The sequence below is a fragment of the Schistocerca cancellata genome, chromosome 10, assembly GCF_023864275.1.
Source record: "Schistocerca cancellata isolate TAMUIC-IGC-003103 chromosome 10, iqSchCanc2.1, whole genome shotgun sequence".
Taxonomy (NCBI): domain Eukaryota; kingdom Metazoa; phylum Arthropoda; class Insecta; order Orthoptera; family Acrididae; genus Schistocerca; species Schistocerca cancellata.
This window is the reverse complement of record NC_064635.1, coordinates 86,087,571-86,114,430: the sequence shown is the minus strand read 5'-3', so window position 1 is coordinate 86,114,430 and position 26,860 is coordinate 86,087,571. Positions and strand designations below refer to the sequence as shown.

The 26,860-nt window shown below is 44.4% G+C and overlaps 1 protein-coding gene across 1 annotated transcript in view; it reads left to right on the top strand.

Moving 5' to 3' along the window:
* Positions 1 to 19,091, top strand: part of LOC126106149 (hexosaminidase D-like) — a 125,109-nt gene extending 106,018 nt beyond the window's left edge. The window contains exons 7-8 of the mRNA XM_049912391.1: positions 7,023 to 7,211; positions 18,792 to 19,091. Of these exons, the coding sequence (XP_049768348.1) occupies positions 7,023 to 7,211; positions 18,792 to 19,091 (489 nt within the window). The remainder of the gene's footprint in view (positions 1 to 7,022; positions 7,212 to 18,791) is intronic.
* Positions 19,092 to 26,860: the final 7,769 nt, after the last annotated feature.

Here is a 26,860-nt window from a genome sequence, read left to right as displayed (position 1 = left end):
ACTGGAGGGAAGTGTAGGGGTGCAAAAATCGTAGGGGAGTGTAAGAGGTGAATACAGTAAGCAGATTTGCAAGGTTGCAGACTGCTGTAGTTCTTTGGGGATGAAGTGGCTTGCACAGGACAGAGTAGCATGGAGAGCTGCATCAAACCAGTTTTTGGGCTGAAGACCACAAAAACAATACTGAGGACTTGGAAGATGAAAAATAAAATATTTAGCTTCTGTGTTGTTGGTGTCTCATATGCAGGTATTGCCTGTTGGCACAACTGGGAGATGAAGGTATAGTAGACATGGCCTTCACCTGAAGGAATGGTTCAGATATGTTGGCTGAGCTTTTTTCAGAAATTTACAGGGGAGCACCATCATACAAACTAAAAGGTTTGTGGTTACTGGCGTCAGAGAGGTACTTTTTTTTAAGAGTAGAGTCATGATTCAGGCATCCTGTGTTGAGAGAAGTCAAAATAAAAGACGAGCCCAACAAAATGCTTAAGATTTCACAGAAACGTTTAGCTTATTTTACCAAAACATTTCACAATTGATAAGATATAAGAGCTTCTTGTCTGTTTGCAAAATCTAGAGAGCTATGAAAATACAGACATCCTATGCCTATCTGAACACCACATAACCACAGGGTTAGATAAGTTACGTATAAAAATTTCACTGTAACAGCTTACTCCTGCAGAACTAATATGGGAAAAGGAGGAGTTGTTATGCATATTAAAGACAGCACTCTCAAGTTCAAGAACAATGAGACAAGTAGATTTCGCGGTAATCAGTATATAGAATGGTGTGCTTGTGAATTAATACTGAACAATATTTCACTTTAAATTGTAACTACATACCCATAAGGAATTTTTAACTGTTTATGTGCAATTTGGACCCCTTACTATGGCATTTGCCAACCAGCAGCAAGCAATTAACAGTCTGTGGTGAATTCAATGTACATTTCCTCAAGGATTTTAATAGAAATAAACATCTGGAAACCTTATTTGGGTCCTACAGTTTAAATTTAGAAATTAACTTTCTAAATGGGTGCAGAAGACTGTAGGACCCTAGCGTTTCTTTGGCGAAGCTCAAAGGAAGAAAACAGCTGCTTACCCAGTAACAAATACTCAGTCTGGTCATGATGTGCAGTTAGTTAGGATAAATAAACTAGTGTCTTACAGTATTGATACACCTCAGTGGAAGTCAGTCAGAATAATTAATGAGTCTAGAACAAATATTTTTTCAGAACAATGTATAAGATTTGACCTGAGACGAAAGATCCAAATTCTAACATAAAATTTAATCTGTTCTATGATAAATTCATATCATTATTTGAAAATGCCTTTCATTATAAGCTAATCCGCAAAAAATTAAACAGCCATGTAAAAATCAGTACAGGGGTTAAAGTATCTTGGTAAAGGAAAAGGGATAAACCTGTTGGCAAGAACAAGTAGAGCTCCTGCAGTAGCCACATGCAACAAAAACTACTCAAAAGAGCTAAGAAAAGTTGTTAAACCATCAAGGAATATGCACATGTCAGAAATCAGTAATACCATCAACAGAATTAAGGGTATATGGGATGTAATGAAATGAGAGACAGGACAACCAGCCAAAGAACAGGATAACAGCACTATTGAACTCACTACTGAATTGAATGCAAGGTCTATAATTGATGAGTCACATGTAGCAGATATATTTAATACTCATTTCTGAAACATAGAAGGTATATGGACAAACAGTTCAAGAGAACAATCACAACAATATGGTGAAAAATAAACTATCATAACACTCAGTCATATGAACATGTCACCAACTTCTCCTTCTGAAATTAAGAAAATTATATAATTATTGGAAAATAAAGCCTCATGTGTATTGATTGTGTTTCCAATAAAGTTGTTTCACTAGCTCAAGGCATTTTTGCAGAGAGATTGAAATGCACTGTTTTAAACCCCTTTCTGAGGAAAGTGATAGGATAGATGTTAATAACTACTGACCTGTTCCACTATGACATGATTTTCCAAAATTTTTGAGAAAGTGAGGTACTCCAGAATAGTATCCCACTGGAGCAACAGTAATACGCTCAGAAATTCCAGTTCGTGTTTCAGAAGAGTTGCTCTACTGAGAGCGCCATTTACGTGTTCACTCAGCAGATCTTACAACCATTAAATAACAAAATAGCACTGGTAGGTATTTTCTGTCACATATCTAAGACTTTCGATTGTGTGAATCTCATTATACTCCTGAATAATTGAGATTTTACAGAATTCATGGTACAACCATAAAATGGATAGTGTGATATCTGTCCAAAAGAATACAGTAAGTTGTGCTTAGTTATTCAGTGACTGTTGTCCAGGGACATAATTCTGACTGGGGAGAAATCACGTATGGGATTCCCCAAGACCCAATCTTGGGTCCACAATTATTCCTCAGATTCATAAACGATCTTCTGTCTAATGTGCAACAAACAGAAGTAGTTCTTTTTCAGACGAAGCTAGTGTTTTAATCAGCCCAAGATTACATATGGCAACAGAATAAATGGTAAACAAGGTTCTTAAAAGTATCATTGACTCATATTCTGCAAACGGTGTCATCCTTAGTTTTAAAAAGTCAGAACATATTCAGTTAAGAACATCTAGGGTTACTATACCAATTATAAATGTAACACATGGTGAAAAAATAATAAATAGGGTGGAAACTTCAAAATTATTATGCATCCATATTGATGAGAATTTAAACAGTTAAAAACACATTTTGGAGTTCCTAAAACACCGTAATTGGCACACATTTTCACTTAGAATCATTGTAGATCTTGAGGAGAGACAAATCAGAAAGTTGACACATTTTGCTTATTTTTATTCAGTAATGTCACATGGAATAATGGGATGACTCATCTTTAAGAAGGAAAGTCTTCATTGCTCAAAAACGTGTTGTATGAATAATATGTGTTGCTCACCCACAGTTATCTTGCAGACATTTGCTTAAGGAGTTAGGCATTCGAAATACTGCTTCAGTATATATTTATTCCCCAATGAAGTTCATTGTAAATAATCTACCCCATTTCGAAACGGATAATGATGTAGACAATTACAATATGAGAATAAATAATTACATTCATTACACAACATTAAGATTGTCTTCGCACAAAAATGGGCGCACAATGCTGCCAACAAAATTTTTGTTTACTTACTCAGTGTTATAAAATGTTTGATAGTCAGCAAAATAAACTTTGAAAATAAACTGAAAGAGTTTCCTCTTGGCAATTCCGTTCATTCTGTAGAACTATTTCTGTTAATGTAATGTGTAAGAGATAGCAGGCAGGAATTACTCACATCTCTATATGAACATAAAGAAAGGAAGGAACTCTTGTGAGTACTCTGCATGTAAGCACATATAGGAAATAATCGGGTTGTGAACATAAAATGACTTGTTGCACATCGTTACAATTTATTACGCATGGAACATGAAACTAACAATGAAATTATTGCACATGCACACTGTTGGCTTGTATGTAAATGATAATAGGGCTTATGTATTACAATATGCAAGAAACAACAGTTTTTTTCCAGTGGAACATTGTAATTTTTCAGGGCCTTTGACAGTTGGTGAAACGAGAATTGCTGTGGGTTTTGTAATAACATAAGTGAAGAAATTACTCATATATTTTTGTACTAAGATCTGATTTTTTAATAAATTTCTGACCTGTCTTGCCCTCATTTGGTAGTCTAATAACACAATGTTTGAGGATTCTGTTGCAATTGTAATCTCTACTGTATTTTGTCAAAAGAAACAAATTTTAATGTGGCAACAAGAATGTTACTCAAACTGCATCACTGATGACACTTTTGCTGATATTTTTTGTGTTGTTATTTGTGTATTTGATATAATGAATGACAGACTGAAACTTGCCGAAAGACTCCATTTCTATATGTCATTGTTCTGAATATGAACATGAATATGAAAATGATTCACAGCACTTAATATACCATCTTTTAGTTAATGTCCCTAGCTACAGTGAGCGACTTTACTTTCTTATCTCAAATATCATGTAATTCACCAAAGATATTGATAATCTGTTTTTACCTTGAAGGACAGTTGTAAGGATTCTGCAAGTCGTCAATGTGGCCACAGCTTCAGTAGTTGTATTGTCTCAATGAGTACTGGTACAGTGGTTTCAAAAGGGAAGCATACAATTGATTCCTTTCATATGCCACTTTCAAATGATCGACCTGAAAATCGATTACATCTGTAAAATATGAAAAGATATTTGAGACGAAAAATTTTATGAGAACACTATGGATAGAGTAGGAAGAAAAAGATGGTAATGTATCTGAATAATTTTTATATTTCTGAGATCATTCAGATATAGAAATAAAGCGCTTTGGCAAATTTCCATCCTAGATATTCATTATTATACTCCAATAATGAAATATGTTAAAATGTCGGCACAAGAGGGTGCTTTTTGTGCATACTTATTACTCCCTTCTTTTTCAGAGAAGTGTCATCAGTCGTGAGTTTTGAATGACAACACCCTTTTTGTGATGTTACAATTTTTCTTGTTTTACCAAAACGTAGCAGAGTTTACACAGATTCGCCTCACTGACATCGTGATGCAGTTGAAATTGCAACAGAATTCTGAAACAATGTATTATTAAACTTGCAACTGAGGGCAAGAATGCTCAATAGTTCATGAAAAAGTCCATCTTGGTATAAAAATTAACATGTAATTTCATCACTACTGTTATTGCAAAACCCACAACAACTGTTGTTTCAATAGCTATTGATGGTCCTTACAAAATTACATTATTCCATCGAAAAAATGTGTTATTACTTGTATATCACAGTAGATAAGGCAGTTTCACATGTTAACCATAGGGGAAAATACTGTCCGTCGTCCTTGCATGCTATCATTTGCTGAAATTATGTAAAGTAAAGTTTACATGATATGTTTCACAGTCTGGACATTCATATAATGTGCCGAAATATCTTCTCGGTATCTCAAAACATTTACAAATTACAAGGTATGTTAGGAATATTTCATTCTGACTTTATCCTTTGTGCACCTGAGCAGAACTGAGTGCTGTGTATAGAATCGCTTTTCTCAAGATTGGAGATTTATTTACACAGTGTCTCAAACCTTTTGGATCAAACTGAAACAGGTGACAGTGTGTCCACAATCGATTATAATGAGATAGAGTATGAACGCATATTTACTGATTTTTGAACTTGTGGACATACACAGTGTACACAGCATAACAACAATGTAGCTCACAGTGACTGTTCAAAGTGTGTATTGCAATGGCATACACAGTTATGCTGCACTCTCGCTAAGATCCCAGGTGACTGTTTTGCACTGGAACAAGCAGCAGGTGATAAACAGTTTACACCCCTGCCACCCAATACACACTGTACACAGCTCACAGCGTGTGTGTCTTGTGATGACTGAATGCATCACACAGGCACATTAACCTCTTACGCACGCACAGCATTGTCCCTGGTGTCAGTTGTCCATTGCATCAGACAGCTTGTGATGTGTCCGTGGTGAGGTGTGTTACTGTTACCTGAATGACACGTACCCTTGTCACTGTATTGGAAGGGGCAGCACTATCGCTGGATCTCATACATCTGCACATTTTGGTATGGGATCACATCAAGACATTGGTGTATGAATCTCCCATAGAAACGGATGAAGACCTGCTTGTTAGGTTCCAAGCTGACTATCTCCTGGTACAACAGACACCAGAGGTCTGTGACAGAGTGCGATGGTACTTCATGTACTGTTGCTATGCATGAATTGAGATTGGCAGTCTTCACTTTGAACCATTACTGTGAGCTATGTTGTTGTTATGCGGTGTACTCTGTGTATGTTCATAACGCAATAAATATACATTTATGATCATTGTCTCCCTATCTCAATACAGTCAGTTTCCGGCCCACTATCACTTGTTTCAGTTTGACTGAAGGGGTTAAGACACCCTGTTGATCTCTTTTGGACATGTCGTGGCACACATTTTCAAAATGTGCGAAAGAACGGATACTATCTTCATATAAATAAGGCTTACCGGCCAATGATCTTCTGTGCAGATGCACTGACATTGTTCTAATTCTTACGTGAATAGGTAGATTGACTGAGCATAGTGGGCAGGGGCACTATAAATGTAGTGTGTGGACAGTAAGTTGGAAATGTGGATCTCACAGGGAGCGTGCCAGATATAAGTCCCTGCAGTCGCAATATCTTCTGTGTCGTCGATGGCTCAGTCGGATAGAGCATCTGCCATGTAAGCAGGAGATCTGGGGTTCGAGTGCTGGTGGGGGCTCACATTTTCAAGTGTCCCTATTGATATTTATCAACGCCTGTAAGCAGCTAACGATCTGGATTTCATTATAATTTCATTCTTCGGGAGCTGCAAGATCACCAATGGACATGTCTGAACAGATACTATTTTCATAGATCTGGTAAAACTGTTCTGCAGGCTCCGCAAATGGGTAGCGGTCCGTGTCAGCTGTAGGGGGAGACCTGGTGTTGTATTGTGTTGTGACCGCTGGTAAATATTTGTGTTGACATCACAGACGACATAGGTTTTCCTGGTGAATATACACCCTGTGATGCAGTCATCCTGTGTTGGTTGGATGTGAAGAGGAATGCCGATGTAGTAGGCGCTACCATGTAGGAAGTGGGCGGCCACAGCAAATACCACTAGTATTGTAGCACTGTTACTCGTCGGGGAAGCAGTTCAACTACGCTCCATAGCCTCACGCTGTGCTCACCGTAGGATCCATCCAGTTCCACCACCTATTGCCATTATTAGCCAATTATTGTGGTTGCGTCATTGGCCAGGGGGGGGGGGCGGTTCCCTTGGAGAACCGCACAAGGAAGACAGCACTGGGGCTGTCACACGAAAGACGCAAAGCTCACTGCAGGGTCAGAGCCTACCTGGGAGCTACCGTGCCAACCAGCAAGTAAGCTCGCCGCGAACCTCAGTCCGTGTGAGGTGGACTCAGCGGGCAGAGGGCGGTGTGGTGAGGGGTGCCGCTGCCGGCAGGTGCTGCCGCGTTGGTGGTCGACGCTGTCGTGCCCCCGGCGCTCGACGCCGCCCTCGCCGTCGGCGCTGGAGGCGGACCCCTACCTGTGGAGGCCGCTGTCCGCCTGCGCGTTCCCCGGGGCCGACGCCTACGCCGCCGTCGCCGACGTGGCCGTCGCCGTGCCCAGGGCCGAGCTCTTCCTCTCGGAGGTCAGTCGCTCACCACCCCTCCCTAGCACCCACCTAACAGTGTGGAAGTGAACATCGCGTGACGATTGAGTGTTTGGAACCAGATTGTTGTGCACGGACCAAAGTTTCCTGGTTTTTGTGAGCAGTCATGTCATCAAATAGGCTTTCTTGAAAAGGCAGGGTAAACGTATAGTCTCTACACATCACTTTGGAAACGCCAATTTGTTAAACACCTGCTTCATATAATCCACCAAGTATCGAAATACATCCACAGATCAGTACACCTCCACGTGATTGTCCTGCAAGTCGAGGCGTAGCTACCAGTGCTGTTCCACAGACTACAATACTGTTTTTAGACAACATAGTTGTGTGGAGATAACGGCGATTGGTTTACTTATAATCAGTTATTCAAAATGACAGTCACAATCGCATTATTTATTTTGCCGCCAACCGGTTTCAACCCGCGATGGGGTCATCTTCAGGGCAATTTACAACATTTGGTCGCTCGCTGGAGTCGTCACCCTGCTCTGCACAGGCCGGGGGGCGACTCCAGCAAGTGACCAAATGGTGTAAATGTTTCGTTTTGAGGGCGGATCCAGTCTCTTCAGAGTTATTAATCCAACATTTTATCGCTTGTTTCCACGGAACGGGATCATGACGTCCCAAATTATATAAACATCGAAACTCCCTCTACGCCGCTACCAAACTATAATTGTTTTTATAAAACATCTTTATCGCTAACGCACGCTGTTGTCCGTTCCCCTGATCTATGATTGCTGAAATGGCGGACTGTGTACTCGCTAACAGCCACGAACCTGCAGTACTGCCATCTGCCCACGGCTGCCACTAATCATTTTAAACATTCTCGTTATTCTGTGTCACCCTGTAGTTCCATGAGGTTCCAGTAGGTGGCGGCGCTGTACGTAGCCTTCAAAACGGCGGAGGTATCTTCCAGGCAGAGATCTGTCATCGACCTCACAGGAACCAAGAGCATTGCAGATATTCGTAGGCACTTGCACAATGTCTACGGAGACTTGTCACTCAACAAAAGCCCGGTGAGTTGTTAGGTGAGGCGTCCGTCATCATCATAAGAAAATCGCGCAAAACTGTTCGATCTCCTGTGTGCCGGACAACTGCACGCAGCTGTGACTACTGTGATGTTGGAACATGTGGACACTCTCATTGAAGGTAATAGATGGATCACAACCAAAGGCATCTCTGCACAACTGCAAGTCTCTGTTGTTAGTGCGTATAGTATTGTGTATTAAACCGGGGACCTAGAAACAACAGAAAAGCTTCATCCCGACATAGCCCTCAATGGTTCACAACCCAACAACAGGCCTCAGCAATCCACCCACCCCACCGCCGCCCAAAAGCGAACCCAGTGTTATTGTGCGGTCACCCCCTGCCCTCAAGGAACGTGTCATAGCAGTGTAACCCCATATGATTGTGCAGTGTTTGCACAGCAATTGCCGATATAGTGCAACTGAGATGGAATAATGGGAACCAGCTTGCATTCGCCGAGGTAGATGGAAAACAACCTTGAAAACCATTCACAGGCTGGCCAGCACACCGGAACTAGACACTAATCCACCAGGTGGATTTGCGCTGTGGACGAGCGTGTTAGGCTGCACAGCTAGCCAGATTGGGTTCTGTTGGTATTGCTGAAATACTCGTCCACAAGTTGGGATACTAAAAGGTGTGTGCCTGCTGGGGTCCTTGCAGCCTAACAGAAGACCGTAAGGAGCAGCGAAGGACCATCTGCATGCGCGTTATGAGGCTGATCGTGACAATTTTTTGTCAAACTTCGTCACAGACGATAAAACACTATCATTTCGAACCGGGAACAAAACCACAATACAAGGTGTGGTGGCACAAAACTTCTCCCCTGAAGAAAAAGATCAAAGTTGCCCCATCAGCTGGTTAGTCATGGCACCGGTTTTCTGGGAAGGAGGTACTCTACTTGATGCCTTCCCTTATGGAGCAACTGTGGTGTGTATCATGCTGCCCTCAGTTTGAGTGAGATCGTCGCCACAAAAATGCTAACGAACATGTCCTTCTCAATGGCAATGCAAGGACTCACCCAAGTCTGCGCAATCAAGAGGAGATCACAAAACTTCACTGGGCTGTTTTTCATCACCCATCCTACAGGCCAGACCTCGCCGCACCTTCCGACATCCATCTACTTGGCCCAAGGAGGGATGCACTCTGCGAGAAGAATACATACGAGGGTTGGAACTTAAATAGCAGCAACACTGCTGTGGAGACACTATGCAATTGAATCTACTATTGTCACTATTCTGACTGCTCTGTTCGGTAGATGGCACTGGAAAGTACTGTACCATCCACCATACTCCCCGGATTTAAGTCCTTGCGACTTTTATTTGATTCCGAAGATGAAGGAACCACCTCGTGGCATTGGTTTCAGAACTGTTCCAGAGATTCGACAGACAGGAGACCGCTCCATTCGCACCATCAACAGAACAGGCTCTGCTAACGGAATACTACGCCTTTCACATCGCTGGCAACTGGTTCTACACAACGCTGGTGACTACTTTGAAGGAAAGTAACAGGTGCAAATATGTAACTCCTTTGTATCGCTTGTGAATAAACAGTTGCCACTATTCCAACCCTCGTAGATGGTGGGGTGATAATTGATGCAGCATGACATTGCCTCTGACGCCGACTGGCAGAGTGGTACATGCGGGCATGTAGACCCTCCCAATAAGGTGGCGCAAATTCGTCGTACTGAACGAGGATTATGCTGAAAAATTGGGTTTTGTTGCCAAAAGAATGGTGATTGGAATCTTGAATAAAAGCAGCTGCTTTCACAAACAAATGTGTGGCTTTACTTACTGAACGCCACTTGTATTTTATCGTCTGTGTCTCCAATTCATTGTTCCGTTGTGCTATGCTGTTAGTCTAAGAGCATCAAGTTTGAGAGGGAGGAGCCAAAAGCTTTTGAGAACCACATGCGTCCATCTACGGGAAACAGTTGCGCCCAGGTAATTACCGAAAACTAAGGCAAAATAGAGTGATGTCCCATGCTGCTGGAAAACAACCAAATCGTTAATACTGTTTTCTACCGTCTGGGATTCCAGAAAGCTTTCTAGCACTACGAGGTATGTACCTCATGTAATTGTTTTCTCTATGAACATAAGGGTCTGTAGCAGTCCTTGTCATCCATAACCAAACATTCACTCTGAGGGTGTTTTGTAGTCATTCTTATAGTGCGTGAGGAGGCCAGTAGCCCAGATTCTGTAACTGTGTCTATCCACATCACCACAGGTGTGAAAAGTTGTTTCGTCACTGAGCAACACATGTACATCAAAATTATCTCTCTTCACTAACAGTGAGAGATAGTAACACACAGCCTGTTCGTCTGCACAATCCACCGTGTCTATCTTATGCGAAATCTGAACGTTGTGCACACGTCTCTCCAATGTGTAACGCAGGGTTTTCCATACTGTGGATTATTCTGAAATACCCAATAGCCCACTACTCCGCCTCCTGGTAGGTGCGAAACAAGCAGCATGCGATCGCATCCTCCAAGCACTCCAACGTTCCTCGAGTTATGGGCTGCCTCCCAACACGATCATCACCAACATTAGCTGTACGTTTGAACCTGCCAACCCAATTTTTGATTGCGAGCTTTTTCGGTCCTAGCTTTCTAAAGTTACAGGTGAAATCCTTCCGCAGCTTTTCGTATGTCACCCCACACAAACGGACACAAACAATACCAGTTTATTGTTTTGTTGAGAGCACTCTGTCTGATCATCTGCAACAAAAATAGCTATAATATCACAGATATACACTCCTGGAAATGGAAAAAAGAACACATTGACACCTGTGTGTCAGACCCACCATACTTGCTCCGGACACTGCGAGAGGGCTGTACAAGCAATGACCACACGCACGGCACAGCGGACACACCAGGAACCGCGGTGTTGGCCGTCGAATGGCGCTAGCTGCGCAGCATTTGTGCACCGCCGCCGTCAGTGTCAGCCAGTTTGCCGTGGCATACGGAGCTCCATCGCAGTCTTTAACACTGGTAGCATGCCGCGACAGCGTCGACGTGAACCGTATGTGCAGTTGACGGACTTTGAGCGAGGGCGTATAGTCGGCATGCGGCAGGCCGGGTGGACGTACCGCCGAATTGCTCAACACGTGAGGCGTGAGGTCTCCACAGTACATCGATGTTGTCGCCAGTGGTCGGTGGAAGGTGCACGTGCCCGTCGACCTGGGACCGGACCGCAGCGACGCACGGATGCACGCCAAGACCGTAGGATCCTACGCAGTGCCGTAGGGGACTGCACCGCCACTTCCCAGCAAATTAGGGACACTGTTGCTCCTGGGGTATCGGCGAAGACCATTCGCAACCGTCTCCATGAAGCTGGGCTACGGTCCCGCACACCGTTAGGCCGTCTTCCGCTCACGCCCCAACATCGTGCAGCCCGCCTCCAGTGGTGTCGCGACAGGCGTGAATGGAGGGACGAATGGAGACGTGTCGTCTTCAGCGATGAGAGTCGCTTCTGCCTTGGTGCCAATGATGGTCGTATGCGTGTTTGGCGCCGTGCAGGTGAGCGCCACAATCAGGACTGCATACGACCGAGGCACACAGGGCCAACACCCGGCATCATGGTGTGGGGAGCGATCTCCTACACTGGCCGTACACCACTGGTGATCGTCGAGGGGACACTGAATAGTGCACGGTACATCCAAACCGTCATCGAACCATTCCTAGACCGGAAAGGGAACTTGCTGTTCCAACAGGACAATGCACGTCCGCATGTATCCCGTGCCACCCAACGTGCTCTAGAAGGTGTAAGTCAACTACCCTGGCCAGCAAGATCTCCGGATCTGTCCCCCATTGAGCATGTTTGGGACTGGATGAAGCGTCGTCTCACGCGGTCTGCACGTCCAGCACGAACGCTGGTCCAACTGAGGCGCCAGGTGGAAATGGCATGGCAAGCCGTTCCACAGGACTACATCCAGCATCTCTACGATCGTCTCCATGGGAGAATAGCAGCCTGCATTGCTGCGAAAGGTGGATATACACTGTACTAGTGCCGACATTGTGCATGCTGTGTTGCCTGTGTCTATGTGCCTGTGGTTCTGTTAGTGTGATCATGTGATGTATCTGACCCCAGGAATGTGTCAATAAAGTTTCCCCTTCCTGGAACAATGAATTCACAGTGTTCTTATTTCAATTTCCAGGAGTGTATATAGAGACTTCATGTTCACCTTCTATTTGGTTCAGTGCAAAATGAGATGCAGTAGACATGGTTGCTCTTATATAACAGAAGTATGTGTCTGACCGGACTACAAGTATTTTATTATTTTCCTGACCGTTCTTGGTCACTGTCCACATTCAAAATGACACAAAACAGATATATACAAAGTGCCTCAGCAAAGCATGTGTCAGTAAAAGTCGCAAGTGATGAAACGTTGACGACATATTTATGGGGTGGTTATAATTAAACATTCGTTACTTGAGCAAGTATGGAAGGAAAATTACTTACCGTATAGATACCCAAGTTTGTAGGAATAATGTTCATTATCACTGACACGGAAGTCGCCGAAGTGGCGTCAACTAAGAAGACTTGCAATACGGCGACGGAACTCCGGTCAATAAATGCCATACCATCATTCAATTTTTTTATCAAAACAGCATAAATAGTACTCCTGCTTTTCACGAGTATCGACCCATTGAAGGAATACGGAGACGTCCTGTTTCTATACCGGGGTTCAAGAACATGATTCGAAAGTTCTAATTAAGCGGCGGTTTGGGATTTGGTCCTGGCAGAGGCCGACGACAATTGCGCCACAAATTGTTGTAGAAATTACTGTATCCGTGGCTGAAAATGCTTGACGAAATGCGCGACCTTCAAGCAGCGCACGAGTATGTCATGACACATGAACATAACATGGTCCACCGTCTGAAAAAAGTGCTGCGAACAGTTGTGAAATGGTACCCATACAAATACCACATTTCTCATCAACTCAGATGGTAATCGCATTGAGTAACGTTTGTGACCTGGAACGCAAATATGGTGCACAATTAACAATTGTTTGGAAAACACTCACATGTAAAGATTAAAATGCGTTTCTTTCAAAGGTTTATTCGTTATTTCTCTTCCGAATGTCTTTATGAATGTGTCCACAAAATTTCATTCTCCTAATTTCACTCTTTTTCATGGGGGACCTTCTCAGGAAGCGAAGGTTGAATTATAACCATTCTGTAGATAATGTTCGACGTACTTGTAAGTGAGATTCTCCAACTTTGTTGAAATATAACTTTGTCCTTCGTTTCAGCTTATGATTTTCACACTTATTTTTATTATGACTGTTTCAGTTCAGTATTTTATCTTATTAATATAGGAATTGAATTTCCTGTATGATGCCATGATAACTGACTATATTTTGTCAGTAAAACCAACTAAGCAGCTTATACAAATTTCTTCATTTATTACGATGTCTCGCCCACTGTCATCGTAACATATCGAAGAGCTTACAACTTATGAAAGAAGGTTCTGCGCCAGCGATACTTTCTAGTACTGACACAGAACCTTCTTTTGTAAATTCAAAGATTTTTTATATCTGATGATAGCAGCAGCAGCTGAAACATGGTAATATAATATGTGATCAAAAGTATCCGGACACCTGGCTGAAAATGACTTACAAGCTCGTGGCGGCTTCCATCGGTAATGCTGGAATCAATACGGTGTTGGTCCACCCTTAGCCTTGATGACAGCTTCCACTCTTGCAGGCATATGTTCAATCAGGTGCTGGAAGGTTTCTTGGGGAATGGCAGCCCACTCTTCACGGAGTGCTGTACTGAAGAGAGGTATCGATGTCGGTCGGTGAGGCCTGGCACGAAGTCGGCGTTCCAAAACATCCCAAAGGTGTTCTATATGATTCAGGTCAGGAACTCTGTGCAGGCCAGACTATTACAGGGCTGTTATTGTCGTATAACCACTCCTCTACAGGCCGTGCATTATGAACAGATGCTCGATCGTGTTGAAAGGTGCACTCGCCATCCCCGAATTGCTCTTCAACAGTCGGAAGCAAGAAGGTGCTTAAAATATCAATGTAGACCTCTACTGTGATAGTGCCACGCAAAACAACAAGAGGTGCAAGTCCCTCCAAGAACAATACGACCACACCATAACACCACCGCCTCCGAATCTTACTGTTGGTACTACACACACAGGCAGATGACCTTCACCGGGCGTTCGCAATACCCTCATCGGTTCGCCACATTGTGTACCCTGATTCGTCACTCCACACAACGTTTTTCCACTATTCAATCGTCCAATGTTTACGCTCCTTACACCAAGCGAGGCATCGTCTGGCATTTACCGGCGTAATGTGTCGCTTATGAGCAGCTGCTCGACCATGAAATCCAAATTTCTCACCTCCCACCTAAGTGTCATAGTAGTTGCAGTGGATCCTGATGCAGTTTGGAATTCCTGTTTGATGGTCTGGATAGATGTCTGGTTATTACACTGAAACGTCACAGGTTTACGCTTCATTTAACTGATTGATTAATTTCTACATGTTCAATAATTCATTTTACGCCGAGAGCGTCCTTTCAATGTCTCGTCTAGCTAATTAACCTCTGGATTCAAGAATGCTTCCGTGTATATTTTTTCTTGTGTGGTGTCACACCTCCTTTCTCATCCTTTGATCCCATGATGTATGTGGATGGATAAACCTAACTATGTATGGAATATATAATAATCTGGGTTAGTCAAAGTTGGTAGCAGTAGGGTAGTTTAGCACCAACATAAGAACGTGGGCAGATTCGGCAGAGACTTCGTGATTCCAAAGATATTGGGGATGAGCAGGGCAGAGTTTGTGAGGTTGGTTCTCATGAGGTCCTACCCCCACCACCAGTTTTTTTGAACGGTTGGCTGTTGGTCCTGGAACGCGCCATGTTAGGACACTCTGGGGCCGCCGATTGAACGAGACGGACGGAGGGGTGCGGTACTCGTCACTGATGGTGAGAAAAGTCAATCATAATGTAGGTTTTTTGGGGTAACATTGCTTATGAAGCATGTGCGGGTGTGAATTAATACCGGGAAACGTTCAGCGATATTTTATTTGTAGAATTTTTTCAGATTAATGTGTTTCAACTAGCGGACTTAGGCGCGAGGTGATTGAGGGCATGAACCAACGGTTCTTGTTCTTAAGTCAATAGCGGATAGGTTCATTAATGTTTCATTTGTTGCATAGTTTCGTTCTGGATACAAGCAATTTTTCATGATTCGTTTATTTTACTCGTTTCTTTGTTGTCGAACTTGACCACGTGTTGCCAGCATTCATAACGGTAGTCACTGGATTTGCCACTCGTTAATCATAGTATGAATAAAGTGGACTCACGAAGCCTGGGCTGGTTTGCTCACGTTACATTGCGGTTGCATAATACGCGGTTTCAACATGAAGTTTTCCACATGGTACTGCATGTGTAGTAACACAATTAATGTTTGACAGAGTGAAAGGTAATATCCTTCCCTAATCCGCGCGTTAAATAAGAGTGACAATAACCAAATGGTATTAAGAGGCCACCACTCAGTAACATTCATTTTTACCCATTTTAATCATTAGTAGATTGAATTGGCGACGAAGTGTTGTCTATGTTTCCGGTATGACGAGATGCAAGAGACAGTGAGTGCTTCATGTAGGTCTTGTCCCTGAGAGTGGTAGTTTTCTTAAATGTAATACATTTCATGTATGTTTTGTGCAAGGATTAATAGTTTACTTAAATGTTTTGTCACAGAGAGTAACAGTTTTCCTAAATGATTTGTCACAGAGAGCAATAGTTTTCTTAAATATTATCGAAATAAATCAGAATGATAATTGAAGATTCTCTCTTAGCCTTATTTAGTATCCTTCATCCATACCACTGAGATACTGACTACATTCTATGAATTTTCAATCCAGGCATATCCATTGTATGCATTATGCACTTCATGCGACTAACTGAATTCATAGTATCAGAAAAAGAAAGTCTTACCATCCGTAATGTGCACGTTTTGTTCCATGGCTGTTCACTGATGTTGCGTTATCCGTTGCTTAATTTTTAGAATACTATCTTTTCTAGCGGGTTTGATTACGCATATCTCAATTTATCAGGCCTTATTGAAAGAATTAGACACATAGCGGTAGAAATGGGAACCATGGAGCACTGCGTTCGCTTATATTAAGGGGAGACGGTGGCAGAAATAATGAAAAATTTACAAATTATTTTCATTTGCTTATTTGATAGCAAATATAATTAAGATTATTATCCCAAATTTTTTCCTTGAAATTCGAACTACAAATGGCATAAGAAAATTAAAACCCTAGAGAGTATAATGCGCCAAGCCTGCTTTTCAATGTACCAAATGGAGGAAAAATTTTATTGCAGAATTTGGCCTGTGAACGTAGAAAATATAGCTTTAGAAGGCTGTGATTTTTTATATACATAACAGCAGTGTTGTAAAGAAGGCCCTGGAGCCATTTTCTGGTTCAATCAGTGGGGTATAGAAGGCTGTGGAGTGTTGTAAACACGTTTTGTGCTGTTCAGTGGAATTCGAGTGACACTTGATTTATTGTGCCATTCTTTGTGCAAGGTTGAATCTGTTGATCCCTTTTTACAATGCCTAGGCCTGGTAAAGTATTTAAAAAATATAGTAAGTCCCATATTTCCAATATAAAGCGAAAAACTGACATTGAGGTTAGGGTCAGGCCTGCAGATGCAAACATTAGCTTGTCTCCAAGAGCATCTAAAATAAAACTTGGGACAGGGATTGTATCAGAAGAAACAAATCATGACTGAAATACAGATTTCAGCATTGTGGATCTGTAAATGGTGGCAGAAGCACTTAGAAAAGCCTGCAAGTGCTGTTTGTGGAGGAAATGTGGATTTGGTTGATGATGGAAAGAGAGAAGGTTTGGTTTGCACATTGCACATTTTGTGTCAAAACTGTGATGCTGACAGACCATTCAAGACATCAAAAGTTAGTAATAGAATCTATGAAGCCAATACGAGATTTGCTTATGGACTAAGATCTATAGGGATTGGAAGAGATGGTGGAAACCTTTTATGTGGTATTATGAACATGCCTGGTCTCCCCTAAAATTTTCTCCAATGAATACTGCTCTCCTCAATGCAGTTGCAGAAGTAAGTGAAGAGAGCATGAAAATGGCAGTCCTGGGGGAAATTCAAGAAAATTGTGAAGCAACTAATAGCAACGATATAGCACTTTCCTGTGACAGTTCCTGGATGAAGAGGGGGCATACTTCACTGCATGGAGTTTCAACAATCATTAGTGTCGACACTGGAAAAGTATTAGACTTAGGGGTGATGTCTAAATATTGTTCTGCATGTTCGTTGCACAAGAAATATATTGATGCAGGTAAAGAAACAGAATGGCAAGAAGCCCATCTAGCTGTTTGTAGCAGAAATTATGCAGGATCCACTGGTGGGATGGAAGCTGCAGGTATGAAATTCATTTCCCATAGATCTTTGTAAAAGTTTGGAGTAAGATATGTACAGTATTTAGGAGATGGAGACTCTAGTGCTTTCAAGAATGTAGTAGAAAGTCAGCCCTATGGAAAAGATTGCACTATTGAGAAACTGGAGTGCTTAGGCCATATTCAGAAGAGGATGGGTGGATGGCTCAGAAGTATTGTTGCAGACAATAAAGGCAAGCTACTAGAGGATGGGAAGCCACTGGGAGGTAAAAACATACTATCAAAGTAGAGAATTGACAGCCTACAATTCTATTATGGTGCTGCAATTAGAAGTAACCTCACAAGCTTGGACAGTATGAGGAAAACAGTATGGGCCATATGGTTTCATTACTTGTCAACAGACACTACACCTCAACATGGCCTCTGTTCTAATGACTAGTGCAAATTTTTGAAAAGTAAGGAAAGTGGGGAAGCTTATACCCATAAAATAACCTTCCTTATGAGGTTTCAATGGCCATTAAACCAACTTTTAGAGCACTGGCTTCACCAGAACTGCTAGAAAAATGTCTGCATGGGAAAACACAGAACCCAAATGAAAGTTTCAATGCTCTTATTTGGAAAAGATGTCCAAAGACTGTGTTTGTTTCCAATTTGGTGGTGAAGATTTCTGCTTTGGAAGATGCAGCACTGTTTAATGATGGGAATGTGGCAAGACTTCACATCCTCAGCAAGTTGGGCTTTACACCTGGTGTCTTCACTGGGCAGATACTGCAGATCATCGATAAGCAAAGAATTGCGAAGGCAGAGAATTCGTCCAGAACATATAAAAAATTGGTAAGCAAAGGAAACAGTGAAACTAGGCATGTTTAGGAGCGTGTAGATCTCGCTTACAGACGCAATCACCTAACCACGTTCGAAGTCCTTGAGTTCTGTGGAGCACCCCATTCTGCTCTCTCACGATGTCTAATGACTACTGAGGTCGCTGAGATGGAGTACCTGGCAGTAGGTAGCAGTACAATGCATCTAATATGGAACACGTATGTTTTTGGGGAGTCCGGATACTTTTGATCACATAGTGTGTGTTGTGGAAGTGGTTAGTGCCTGGACGGCTGTGCTCACGCGCTGTGCCCCCGCGGACAGGTGCGCGTGCGCCGGGGCTGGCTGACGCCGTGGCACGTGTCGCGCAACTACTCGAGCCCGGCGCGGCTGGCGGCGCTGTCGGCGGAGGCCTCCGCGGTGGCGGCCGAGCTGGAGAGCGCGTGGGCGCGCGCCGCCGCCGCCCTGTCGCGCCACCTGCCGCAGGCCGCGGTCGACGAGTGGCTGGAGCAGCGGCTGGCGCCCCAGAGGCGCGCCCTCAGGGCGCTGCGCTCCCAGGCCGCCTCCCTCTCCGGCAGGGACGTGTGGCCCAGGAGGCCGGTCCCAGCCTCTGGGGACGACTAGCTCCAGGCGGGCTGCACCGCGTGGCCTGCCAGTGTCGTCACCTTCCGATGCCTGGGGATCTGTCACTGTGCGCGATATGTCTGCACCGCACGTGAAGGAACGACAGCCACCCTGTCTACCGGACACAGATCCGTTGGTGAGACTACAGTTGTATAGAATCTATTCCTGGTACCCTGGAGATACAGTCACACCACTGTCTGTGATGTGCCTCCACAATATCTGTATGAACCATTGTACGATTCCATAAACGAAGGATCCTAACACTGCGACTAGTCTAGTGCCCAAACATGTGGCCTATCCTTTACACCCTCATGGTCCTGTTACTGAAGTGTTCAGGATATTTTATCTCAGCAACATATAAGCTACCGTGTGATGTCCACTGAGCTGCAGTCCATTGCTGAAACCGTTCTACTGCCTGTCCAATTTATCCTCGATACGTTGTAAGTCAGTTGAACCACTGTGCATGATGCATTCATCTGGGGAAACCGACTTGCCAGACCACACGTCCTGCCAGCATTGTCAGTTTCTAATGCTCAAAGATCTGTCCTGTCACCCATAGAAAAAAACTTCTCCACACCATGTGCACGAATAATCCTGTCAATTTCTACCCAACACAGCTCTATCAGTGAGACTACAGTCCCATAAAGTCCATTTCTGGTGCCCTGGAAATCCATTAATACCAGTGTAGGTCATGTGCTTCCACAGCATCTAGAGGAACCATCATATGATTCCACAGAACTGAGATCCTGATACTGAAATCAGTCTAGTGCCCATAGGTGTTGTGCATCCTTGGTATCCTTAAAGTCCATCCACCCCACTTTTTGGGATATGTCATCAACAGCACTTGATGATTGGGTAGCCACCAAGCTGGAGCTCATCACAGAAACCATCCTACTGCACGTCCACAGTTTCTCCTCAGTGCCCCGGAAGTCAGTTTTACTACTGTGAATGATGTGTCTTAACAAGACTGTAGGCAGTGTGCATAAAAGTGAGGTTCGCGAAGTGGGAACAATAGTACAGTTTCCACAGAACGCAGGTCTGTCACTGACTCCAGCCTACTATGATTTCACAATAATCTGTTCTTTGTACTCTGGAAATCCAGTCTCACCACTTTGAGCAACGCATCTCCTCAACAACTGGAATCACATTGATATGTTTTCTGTAGAGCTATCGACGTGCGTAGAGCCCAGCCTAAAGGCTTCTGCAGAGTGTATCCTCGATATCCTGAAAGTCGAGTCGCACCACTGTGTGTCACGTTTATGTGTATCATCTGTTGGAGCCACCATATGATGCCCTCACAACCGAGCTATGTTGTTGAAAGCACCCTACTGTCCATCCACAGTCTATTCTTGCTATTGTGGTCGTTAGGTAGTCACATTACCACTCTTGATTTTTCACAACACGAAGAAAAATCATCTTGTCATGTCCACAAAAATGAGGTTCATTACAGAGACTTTATCCCTGAGTTCTTGGTAGCCTGGAAGTACAGTCACACTATTCTGTGTAAGGCCTGTTCATAACATATCAGGGAACATTCAAGTGATTTTTCACAGAAGTTCATGGTCCATCAATGAGACCAGCATACTGACCATCGACATCATTTGTACTTGGTACAATGGAAGTCCAGTCATAACATGGGATATAATATGTCTTCAAAACACTTGGAGGGATGACCACAAAATTGTCAGTCTACAAGGCCATCCTACTTCACACAGTCGGCTTATTCCTGACACCTTGGAAGCATGTCAATCCACCGCAGGTAATATGAAGCAATCATTGCACAATTACCGTAAAACTGACGTCCTGCACTGAGACCAGCCTACTGTCCATCCATTCTTGGTATCCTAAAAGTCCAGTCTATCCACTGCCTGAAATAGGTCGTTGCAGCACCTGAGGAAGCCACCATATAACGGCCACAAGATGGAGATGTGCAACTGAGACCACCCTACCGCCCATCCACTGTCTAGTCTTGGTACCCTGGAAGTCAGCTGCACCACCAAACATGGTATGTCTTCAAAACACACAGGAAAACCATCGTATTATGTCCATAAAAATTTATATCTATCACACTTTCCCTCTGGCCATCCAGTTTGTTGTTTGCCTTGAAATGCAGTCGCACCACTGCCTGCAATGTGTCCCTTCAGCACCTTGGGGAGACACTGTATGATTTCCACCAAACTGAGGTCCAGCCAGATAACCTATTCCGCCATTTTATGTTGTATGATGTGTCTTCATGGCACCTGTTGTATGATTTACACAGAACGGTGGCCCATCACTGAAGCCATCCATGGAGTTTCCATGCAGAGACCCTTATGTTTGGGAAGCTGAAGTACTGTCACTGTACTGCATTAGAAGTGTTGGTACAATATCTGAAGGAGCTATCATGTAATGCTCACATGACTGTGACCTGTTGAAGGCTATGTTGTGCTGTCTAGATACTGCAGCGGGCCGTAAATATCATTAACAAGATGATAATGTCATACAGAACCAGACATATAACCATAATTTGTACATGCAATATGATTATAATTTGATGTTAAGAATGTCTCCTATTACTTTTCATCGGCTTTGTCTTTGCTAAGTGTGTTATCCAGGTCTTCCTCCCTTAGGTCTGATAAGAAGGGCTTTGCCATCTGCAAACCTCAGGATTGTTACCTTTCTCTTTACATTTGACACTAATTTTGTTACTTGTTTGCAACCTCAATAACAGAAAAATGTCACTAGGAGAAGAGAGTGGTGGGTGACTAAAGCCCAAAGACATCTGTGTCAAGCTGGCCACCCTCATAGTTTGACAGTAACATGTTGAGCTACTGTTGAAGCACCTGATATTTGACAATTTATTGGCAGCCCAAATTTCTGAGGCCTGTGTACGAGGGCTATTTGGAACACAAAGTCCGATTGGTCGCGAAATGAAAAACACTGTGAAAACCAAAATAGTTTTATTTGCAACAACAGCCACAGCTTCCAGCTACTTCTTTACATAGTCGCTGTTCCTACTTTGTTGTAACGTTGTCGTAGCGTTTTCAGTATCCTCGTCATAGAAGGAAGCCGCCTATACTTACCGTCAGTTCTCTATGCTGGTGTAAAGCTCGTTGCCTGTGTCAAAATGTTGTCTTCATAGGCAGCGGTTATGTGAACGGAGATGAAACTCTGTGGTAGTCAGTTATCGGCTGTATGGTGGGTGACCACACACTTCCCATCAAAAACGCTGCAGGAGAATCCTCATTATCCCTACAGAGTGCGACCGAGAATTGTCAGAAGAAGGAACTGTATGTCAGTTTCATTATGTGGGGTTGCCTGACATCAGGCGGAACCTCACACCAGGCCCTCACACTTTGCAGGAGACACTGTTGTTCTAGGCATCCTTACGTGCTCGCTGTGCACTCAGAATTTAAAAGAGCGACGTGACGTGACAGCCAAGCATACTAGAGACACTGCCTAACATGTCTGTGCAAAACTTCATCGGACTTTTACTGTGGTTTCAATTTCGCGTCCGATCGGATCTTATTTTCCGAATAGCCCTCATAGTTGCAATAAGAGGTCGGCATCGAGATCCCCTAAACACGTTACAGTTTGGTCTGAAACTTCAGCTGGGAGTTCAGTGCCAATGATTTTCCTCAAAGACCATAATAGTGTACCTGACCCAGACAGGAACGTGGGTGGCAATCCTTTTCTCACTTCATGCTTATGTGTGGTTTGAAACTGAAAAAGAGAAGAGAGGTGGTCGACTCATTTTACAACTTGGGGCCACACCCCATGCATGGGATGAGTCAGCTGGCAGACCATAACCAGCTTTGAAACCTAGTTAAGAAGTTCAGATTTTATCTGTCAGAAAAATTAGTGATCCTTTCTGTTGCAGCTTTATGAAAATCCATTTACAAGTCTGTACAAGATGGGAATTAATCTGAAACATAATACTCACAGTACAGATTGTTATCATACAGGATGTGTGTACAAGCTGCAGCAGCAAAGACTTTAATAAAATATGTGTCCAGCACCTAGCCAGATATAGTGATAAAACTGCTTTAATCCATGTCAAGCGTGAGCCATTGGGGGAAAATGTTATCTAAAGATGAGGATGTAATTTCTTAAATCCTTTGTTGTCAAAATAAAAACCATGATTGACACCAATCGCATTTTATTTATTTATGTATTTATTTCACCTGACGATATTAGCACCTTTATCCTCTGTCCATTTTCTACCAAATAATCGTTGGTGAACTAACATTATATTATATGTAGTACCTAATAATAATACATAGTTACAGTAATGGATATATGGTGCATCAGAAATGTTGATGTTATTAACACTTGAAGTAGAAAACAAACAGAATACAGTGGTGTGCATAAAAGTGTGTTGTGACAAATGCTTAGTGCTGCAGCACATCTAAAAATTAGACCAAAATGATCAGTGTCCAACACAGAAAAACAACGATGTGGTAGCAGACGGTATTTCCCGATATAAGCAAGAAATCAGCCAAAAAATCACCGTAAGCACAAATCAAACTATTATTGTTGTTGTTATGGCCTTCAGTCCAGAAACTGGTTTGATGCAGCTCTCCATGCTACTCTATCTTGTGCAAGCTTCTTCATCTCCCAGTACCTACTGCAGCCTACATCCTGTTTCGTTTGACCCACCCTCGTACAATATGTAAGGTCAGCGCCAAACGAAGCCTGCTCCTGCAACACGAGGTAGTATAAAAGACAGTACGGGAATTGGGGAAGGACGAGGATTTTGCTACTACATTGTGGTGCGTCCCCAAACTACACTCCTGGAAATGGAAAAAAGAACACATTGACACCAGTGTGTCAAACCCGCCATACTTGCTCCAGACACTGCGAGAGGGCTGTACAAGCAATGATCACACGCACGGCACAGCGGACACACCAGGAACCGCGGTGTTGGCCGTCGAATGGCGCTAGCTGCGCAGCATTTGTGCACCGCCGCCGTCAGTGTCAGCCAGTTTGCCGTGGCATACGGAGCTCCATCGCAGTCTTTAACACTGGTAGCATGCCGCGACAGCGTGGACGTGAACCGTATGTGCAGTTGACGGACTTTGAGCGAGGGCGTATAGTGGGCATGTGGGAGGCCGGGTAGACGTACCGCCGAATTGCTCAACACGTGAGGCGTGAGGTCTCCACAGTACATCGATGTTGTCGCCAGTGGTCGGCGGAAGGTGCACGTGCCCGTCGACCTGGGACCGGACCGCAGCGACGCACGGATGCACGCCAAGACCGTAGGATCCTACGCAGTGCCGTAGGGGACCGCACCGCCACTTCCCAGCAAATTAGGGACACTGTTGCTCCTGGGGTATCGGCGAGGACCATTCGCAACCGTCTCCATGAAGCTGGGCTACGGTCCCGCACACCGTTAGGCCGTCTTCCGCTCACGCCTCAACATCGTGCAGCCCGCCTCCAGTGGTGTCGCGACAGGCGTGAATGGAGGGACGAATGGAGACGTGTCGTCTTCAGCGATGAGAGTCGCTTCTGCCTTGGTGCCAATTATGGTCGTATGCGTGTTTGGCGCCGTGCAGGTGAGCGCCACAATCAGGACTGCATACGACCGAGGCACACAGGGCCAACACCCGGCATCATGGTGTGGGGAGCGATCTCCTACACTGGCCGTACACCACTGGTGATCGTCGAGGGGACACTGAATAGTGCACGGTACATCCAAACCGTCACCGAACCCATCGTTCTATCATTCCTAGACCGGCAAGGGAACTTGCTGTTCCAACAGGACAATGCACGTCCGCATGTATCCCGTGCCACCCAACATGCTCTAGAAGGTGTAAGTCAACTACCCTGGCCAGCAAGATTTCCGGATCTGTCCCCCATTGAGCATGTTTGGGACTGGATGAAGCGTCGTCTCACGCGGTCTGCACGTCCAGCACGAACGCTGGTCCAACTGAGGCGCCAGGTGGAAATGGCATGGCAAGCCGTTCCACAGGACTACATCCAGCATCTCTACGATCGTCTCCATGGGAGAATAGCAGCCTGCATTGCTGCGAAAGGTGGATATACACTGTACTAGTGCCGACATTGTGCATGCTGTGTTGCCTGTGTCTATGTGCCTGTGGTTCTGTCAGTGTGATCATGTGATGTATCTGACCCCAGGAATGTGCCAATAAAGTTTCCCCTTCCTGGGACAATGAATTCACGGTGTTCTTATTTCAATTTCCAGGAGTGTACATACAAGTACTGCAGTCCAAAGCAGATCAGAATCCCTCAGGGCCCATTCACATCTATCAGCCCAACATGCTATCATCGTTATTCTGTACCATCCACCAGAGAAAAACTGCGAACTATAAAAGCGCCACTAACTTCATCCGATAGAGAACTCGATAAGATTTTTACTGCATATCTCTCCTCCCATATATCGAAAGCAAATACTGTCTGCGTGCTGGCATCGAGAACATGTGATAATCCTGCTAAACTACAGGAATTAATCCAGTTCACAGACCAGTGTAAAGTTGCATCTCCTGTACCGTAGGAGGATGACCATACCCTACAGACTATACTGTAAGTTGCAAGAGACGCCCCCTGTGACCCTGTGTCATTGTTTGAAACATTGTTTTTTTTCTGCCGTAACACGCTTTGTACACTGCCATACATTTTATTTATTCCGTCACGACTTCGAGGTCTGTGCCAGGGTCTAAACACAATCTGATCCATTACTTCTCATGGAAGACTAGTCGTAGCACAGGGTAAATCGTGTTGTTGCTGCTGCTACCATAACACACCACACACACACTGGATGATTTTAAATAAACAGTTACAACATAAGGAAACTGTAACAGTTTATCGGCGTTGTGGAGAGTTTCCAAACTGCTGTCCAAAGGTGATTGACGACCTCTACATTTAAACTCATTTGTCACAGTGATGGATAGCTGATGGCTCTGCGTTCTACACTCCTGGAAATGGAAAAAAGAACACATTGACACCGGTGTGTCAGACCCGCCATACTTGCTCCGGACACTGCGAGAGGGCTGTACAAGCAATGATCACACGCACGGCACAGCGGACACACCAGGAACCGCGGTGTTGGCCGTCGAATGGCGCTAGCTGCGCAGCATTTGTGCACCGCCGCCGTCAGTGTCAGCCAGTTTGCCGTGGCATACGGAGCTCCATCGCAGTCTTTAACACTGGTAGCATGCCGCGACAGCGTGGACGTGAACCGTATGTGCAGTTGACGGACTTTGAGCGAGGGCGTATAGTGGGCATGCGGGAGGCCGGGTGGACGTACCGCCGAATTGCTCAACACGTGGGGCGTGAGGTCTCCACAGTACATGGTTGTTGTCGCCAGTGGTCGGCGGAAGGTGCACGTGCCCGTCGACCTGGGACCGGACCGCAGCGACGCACGGATGCACGCCAAGACCGTAGGATCCTACGCAGTGCCGTAGGGGACCGCACCGCCACTTCCCAGCAAATTAGGGACACTGTTGCTCCTGGGGTATCGGCGAGGACCATTCGCAACCGTCTCCATGAAGCTGGGCTACGGTCCCGCACACCGTTAGGCCGTCTTCCGCTCACGCCCCAACATCGTGCAGCCCGCCTCCAGTGGTGTCGCGACAGGCGTGAATGGAGGGACGAATGGAGACGTGTCGTCTTCAGCGATGAGAGTCGCTTCTGCCTTGGTGCCAATGATGGTTGTATGCGTGTTTGGCGCCGTGCAGGTGAGCGCCACAATCAGGACTGCATACGACCGAGGCACACAGGGCCAACACCCGGCATCATGGTGTGGGGAGCGATCTCCTACACTGGCCGTA